General features: G+C 56.4%; 2 protein-coding genes across 4 annotated transcripts in view; one reads left to right on the top strand and one right to left on the bottom strand.

The window, feature by feature from the left end:
- Window positions 1-830: 830 nt before the first annotated feature.
- HSPB9 (heat shock protein family B (small) member 9) lies at window positions 831-1,468 on the bottom strand. The gene has a single exon (XM_040245356.1). It carries the CDS (start codon window positions 1,303-1,305, stop codon window positions 832-834), a length of 474 nt encoding a protein of 157 aa, XP_040101290.1. The 5' UTR covers window positions 1,306-1,468; the 3' UTR covers window position 831.
- A 1,234-nt stretch (window positions 1,469-2,702) lies between these two features.
- Window positions 2,703-5,590, top strand: part of KAT2A (lysine acetyltransferase 2A) — a 13,309-nt gene continuing 10,421 nt past the window's right edge. For 2 of the 3 annotated variants that reach the window (XM_040245251.1, XM_040245253.1), the window contains exons 1-6: window positions 2,704-3,094; window positions 3,236-3,359; window positions 3,697-3,842; window positions 3,941-4,030; window positions 4,333-4,514; window positions 4,602-4,793. In XM_040245251.1, the coding sequence (XP_040101185.1) occupies window positions 2,756-3,094; window positions 3,236-3,359; window positions 3,697-3,842; window positions 3,941-4,030; window positions 4,333-4,514; window positions 4,602-4,793 (1,073 nt within the window). In that variant the 5' untranslated portion in view covers window positions 2,704-2,755. Of the gene's footprint in view, window positions 3,095-3,235; window positions 3,360-3,696; window positions 3,843-3,940; window positions 4,031-4,332; window positions 4,515-4,601; window positions 4,794-5,590 lie in introns of all 3 variants that reach the window. The other variant, XM_040245252.1, reaches the window with a different exon arrangement.

Genomic DNA, 5,590 nt, shown 5'->3' on the forward strand with positions numbered 1-5,590 from the left:
TCGACCTCCCACTTGTCTTCCTTGTCTTTCTCTCTCTGGCAGAGTTTATCAGGCCATAGCCTCTCCAGCTTACTTGAAGTTAATTTCACATGAACCTCTAAATCTTCTTAAACAAAAGTGTTCTTCCCCATCTAAAGTGAAGGGATGTTGGTGGTCATGGTAACCGAGAGAGGCCAGCTGTTACCAGCTCTAACCGAGTGGCATGGGGTAAGAGTGAGCTGAGGCTGAATCTCACCAAGATGAAAGTTGAGGGTCCAGCATTTGCCTCTCCTCAACCCCCTCCAGATTTTATTGGGGTATGTGCAGTCTGTATTTGAAAATAGTTGGTCTCTCAACACCAGAAACAGCCTCTTTGGGGTTTCTTGACTAGTTTGTACTAGGCTGGTGAGGGAATGGGGTCCTCTCACCCTTTTCCCTGAAGAAGAAGGAACACCCCAAGACCTTTGGAAACTTGGCTAGTCCTAAGGCCAAGATAGCAGCTCCACACCAGATCCAAGTCACCTGGCTCCCGGTCGCTCCCGGTCTCCCCCGGGGCCCTCTGCTGGTCCTGGAGTCCAGTGATGGTGGGGCCCTTTCGGCTCTCTGCTGCTCCCTGCTGGAGCTGCTGGTCCAAGCAGTGAGCCAAGCTGAGTGAAACAACACTGCCCACTGTCCCTCCAGCTTCCCCCAGGGCCTGATTTATGAGAGATCACCACCTTGAGGCGCCTTTCCTTCCCCTCTGGGCCCTCCCCCTGGCCTTCTACCTTTGTTCTACTTCCACCTCTGATCCCAGCCCCAAGAAAAGACCACGGACACTGAAGCTGTTGCTCACTACGGTGGTTGTTTACTGGGTCAGGCTAGTTTCTTAGAGCCACGGCTTCTGAATCTCGAGGCAGGTCCTGTTTGAGCCTCAGAGGGAGGCAGTGCCCGGCACTGGCCACGGACACACAGCTGGCCGGAGGGCGTCAGGCAGCAAGTTATGGCAGCGGGATCCAGGTCCGGTGGCAGTGACATTTGCTGGTGCACCTTCTGCGCCACGCGGAAGCCAGTCCCATCCGGGTTGCAGCCCTCCAGTTGTCGCTGGCCAGTCACCACCAGGCATCCGCTGTTCACCTGAACCAACAGCTCCTCGGGGGTGAAGCCATGGGCATACAGTTTCATCTGGAAGCCATCCTCCATGTGGACGTTGTCCCGCACAGCTGCCACATCTTCCGTGAGCCGCTGCACCGGTAGAGTGGCCACCTGGTTCTGTTCAGTAAAGGCCACGCTGGGACATTGGGAGGCCGACTGGCTCCCGCTAGGGAGACTGCCACTGACCCGCTGCATCCGAGTGAGCAACTGCTGTTGGGCTCGAGGCTCAGAACTTAGCGACCTATCGGAGCTGGGGGGCGGGGCCTCGTGGCCCCGCGTTGTTACACTGGCGCTGCGCTGAGCAGCTCTGAGCAGGGCGCTCCCTTGGCTTCCAGAGAGGTTCGCTTCCGCGGAGTTTGAGGTCAGCTCTGCTCCAGGAGTCGGTGAATGACAGGGAGGCCTGGTGTGCTGTGATTCATGGGGTCGCAAAGAGTCGGACACGACTGAGCGACTGAACTGAACTGAACTGCATGTCCTACCTCCACGGGTCAGGTTGGCAGCTGCTCTGTAGCCTCTTGCTGCTGCTTTTATCCCAGATCCTGCTCCTTTTTTGGTCAGGCCTCTGTCCTATCTCCATCACAGGGCCGGGCGGCCAGGGCTGTGACCCAACAAAAGAGGTTGGCAGCCCTTGAGCCCGACCCTGCAGCGGTCACTAGCATGGAGTGAAAATGAGATTGAGCCACGAGACTCTTGCTCTTCTGCGAATCAGGCCTTGGGGCAAGGAGGACTGCCCCCGAACAGAGCCATCAGTGTGACCACGGGGTCATTGGTTCTTGTAATAGCCTACAGTTCTCTGACCACATACAAACCTGTACTAGGAGATGAACGCGTCTTTCTGGTTTCCTTCATTCATCCTACCCTCGGCCTATCGCGGCAGGCTCAGAGCTGGGCTCTGGGACCACAAAGATGAAGACGTGGGCCCTGACTGGGAGGAGCCCACGGTGTGGGGTATAGCAGGTCCCATACTCCCTCATCCCCACCTCAGGAGCCTTTTTCCTGACCCTGGCCATTACTCTGACGCTCAATGCTTTTAATAATAAACCTCTTTTTGTTGAAGTATAAGTTAACACAGAGAAAAGCGCACAAAGCACAACCATGTAACCACTTAACAGGTCAAGAAATACAACTATTGCTATTTAATCACCACCCTAGTTGCAAAGAGTCGGACACGACTGAGCAACTGAACTGAACTGAACTAGCTGCAATTCTGTGTCCAGAAACGTGTGGGATAGGGGCAGAGTGAGGGGAGGAGGGAGGCGGGCATGAAACCACTACACTTCTGGCCCCAGGCCTGGATTTCCACCTTTATGGCTTGGGAGGTGATTCCCCAAACAGAAGCCTGTTTTCTGGGGTGCTTCTCCTTGTCCTCAAAAGGCAGTAATCTTGACTACCTCGGAAGCCTTCTAAAAGGACTACAAGTGAGGAGGAGTCAATCTGGGGTGCTAGCTCGAGCCTCATTTGGCTGTCCGGGATCGAGGGACAGGACAGAAAAGTCTGGAACCTGGAGGCGACGAAACTAACCGTGAAAGACTACAACTCCCATCATACTCTGGGGCAGCGACGCCTGCGCATTGAATGCCGGTTGCCCATGCGGCCCTAGGGCTGGGAGCGCCGCGCTGCGCCGCGCTCCGCTTCGGGGGAGGCCATGGCGGAACCTTCCCAGGCCTCTACCCCGGCCCCTGCCGCGCAGCCCCGTCCGCTTCAGTCCCCAGCCCCTGCCCCAACTCCGACTCCTACCCTCAGCCCAGCTTCGGCCCCCACTCCGGCTCCCACTCCGGCACCAGTCCCTGCCCCAGCTACAGCCCCAGCCGGGAGCACAGGGACTGGGGGGCCCGGGGTAGGAAGTGGGGGTACCGGGAGCGGGGGTGATCCGGCTCGACCTGGCCTGAGCCAGCAGCAGCGCGCCAGCCAAAGGAAGGCGCAAGTCCGGGGGCTGCCGCGCGCCAAGAAGCTTGAGAAGCTAGGGGTCTTCTCGGCTTGCAAGGTGGGGGCGGGGCCTGGGGGTAATAGGGGGCGGGGCTTGGGGCATCCTAGGGCTTGGGTGGGAATGGGGGCAAAGCTGTGACAGGGGAGCGGCTACTCTTCCCTGGGTTACACGCTTATTGACTGATATTTCTGCTTCCAGGCCAATGAAACCTGCAAGTGTAATGGCTGGAAAAACCCCAAGCCCCCCACTGCACCCCGCATGGATCTGCAGCAGCCAGCGGCGAACCTGAGCGAGCTGTGCCGCAGCTGTGAGCACCCTTTGGGTAAGGCAGATAGTACCCGTGGAACTGGGGTTGGGGAGGTGGAAGTGCTGGGTCCTGCTTGGACAGGACCACACAGTTTCATCTCTGAAAGACAGAAGATGCCTCCTAAGGAGGAATTGGGCTGGGAGTGTGTGTGCCCCAAGGAAGCAGAAAGGAAACCTCCCACCAAAAGAGACAAGAGGCCCCCCCCAGGGCTGACATAGGAGCAGTCAGTCTCATTGCCTGGTCACACTGGTCAGAGGGACTGAGGATGTGTCTTGGCTGGCAATAATGAGGAGGAGGAAGTCCTGTTGATTTTTTCCTGTCGGTTTTTCCCAACTACCACTTATTCTTACAGCTGACCATGTGTCCCACCTGGAGAACGTGTCGGAGGATGAGATTAACCGGCTGCTGGGGATGGTGGTGGACGTGGAGAATCTGTTCATGTCTGTTCATAAGGAGGAGGACACGGACACCAAGCAGGTCTATTTCTACCTCTTCAAGGTGAGCTTCCTTCAAATGAGTGTGAGTGGGCGAAAGGGAGGCTGGGAAGGTCTGCAGCTCTGTGCTCCACTGACCTCTACCCCTCCCTCTTCCTGCAGCTTCTACGGAAATGCATCCTGCAGATGACCCGGCCTGTGGTGGAGGGGTCCCTGGGCAGCCCCCCGTTTGAGAAGCCTAATATTGAGCAGGTGGGATGAGGAAGGTGGTAAGAGGATTGAGGGCATCTTGGAGGAGCAGGGAGCCTGTGTTATCTGCCACCCCCAACCCGCCCTGAGAACAGGGGGGAGGTTAGGAGAAAGGAGGTTGCTTTGTGCTAACCTCAGGGTGGGTATAGAGGTGGGAAGCGGTATAATCTCTCCTGCTCAAAGCGAGAGCGAAAGCCCCAGAGAGCCCCCTGCCCTCAGGAAGCACCTTCCTTTTGGATAAGAAGGCCATGCTAGCTGCTCACACCTCCTCTCCTATTTTTTCCCTTCCCCTCCCCACCCCCCAGGGCGTGCTAAACTTTGTGCAGTACAAGTTTAGTCACCTGGCTCCCCGGGAGCGGCAGACGATGTTCGAGCTCTCAAAGATGTTCCTACTCTGCCTTAACTACTGGAAGCTTGAGACACCTGCCCAATTTCGGCAGAGGTCTCAGGCTGAGGATGTGGCTACCTACAAGGTCAATTACACCAGGTAGGTCCAGCCAGGGATAGCAGGGAGGCTTGTAGGCTCAGCCTGAGCTTGGTTTCTGCTCTCCCTTACCACCTTCTGCTCTTGCAGATGGCTCTGCTACTGCCACGTGCCCCAGAGCTGTGATAGCCTCCCCCGGTATGAGACCACTCACGTCTTCGGGCGCAGCCTTCTCCGCTCCATCTTCACGGTTACCCGGCGACAGCTGCTAGAGAAATTCCGAGTAGAGAAGGACAAGCTGGTGCCCGAGAAGAGGACCCTCATCCTCACCCACTTCCCCAAGTAAGGCTCGTTCTGGCCCATCAGGACCATCACCACGCTCACATCCTCCCTGTTGTCCCCTTTTTCCAGGAGGACTTCCTGAATTGGTCCCTCTTCTCCCTCCGTGAACCTTCTGGGATCTGGACCTCTACCTGGGAGGCTTGCCCAGGGCCCAAGTGTAATTCACTAGCTCTTTGCCTGTCTGTATACTGGTGTGGGGATGGCAGGTATACGGCCCGAGTGCTGGTGCTGCCCCTGCCCACCCACCTGGTAGACATGACTGCCTGTTTCCCGTGGGGCATGGACACAGCTCAGAATCCGTCTCACCACAGCATTCCAAGAAACCAGAGCTTACACTTGAAGAGAAGCCAATTTCCACCCCTGTTCTAGTCCTTCTGTAAGATTTTTCTCTGTTTTGCCACACGGTCTTTTTATTTTAAACATGGTTCATAGGTATCCACAGATTTCCAAGTGGCACAGTGGTAAAGAATCCACCTGCCAGTGCAGGAGATATAAGAGATGGGTTTCGATCCCTGAGTCAGGAAGATTCCCTGGAGGAGGGCATGGCAACCCACTCCAGTATTCCTGCCTGGAAAATTCCATGGACAGAGGAGCCTGGCAGGCTACAGTGTATGGGGTTGCACAGAGTCGGACTCGACGGAGCAACACACACACAACCCACATATACACACACACCACATCACACACATACACACCACACCACACACATATACCCACCCCACACATAGACACCCCACATACACACCCCACATACACACCACACCACATCACACACACATACCCACCCCACACACACC

Source organism: Oryx dammah, unplaced genomic scaffold, assembly GCF_014754425.2.
Source record: "Oryx dammah isolate SB20612 unplaced genomic scaffold, SCBI_Odam_1.1 HiC_scaffold_8, whole genome shotgun sequence".
Lineage (NCBI taxonomy): Eukaryota > Metazoa > Chordata > Mammalia > Artiodactyla > Bovidae > Oryx > Oryx dammah.

Coding starts and splice junctions, on each gene's coding strand:
- HSPB9 (XM_040245356.1), bottom strand. CDS start 1,305: ATGCAGCGGGTCAGTGGCAGTCTCCCTAGCGGGAGCCAGTCGGCCTCC.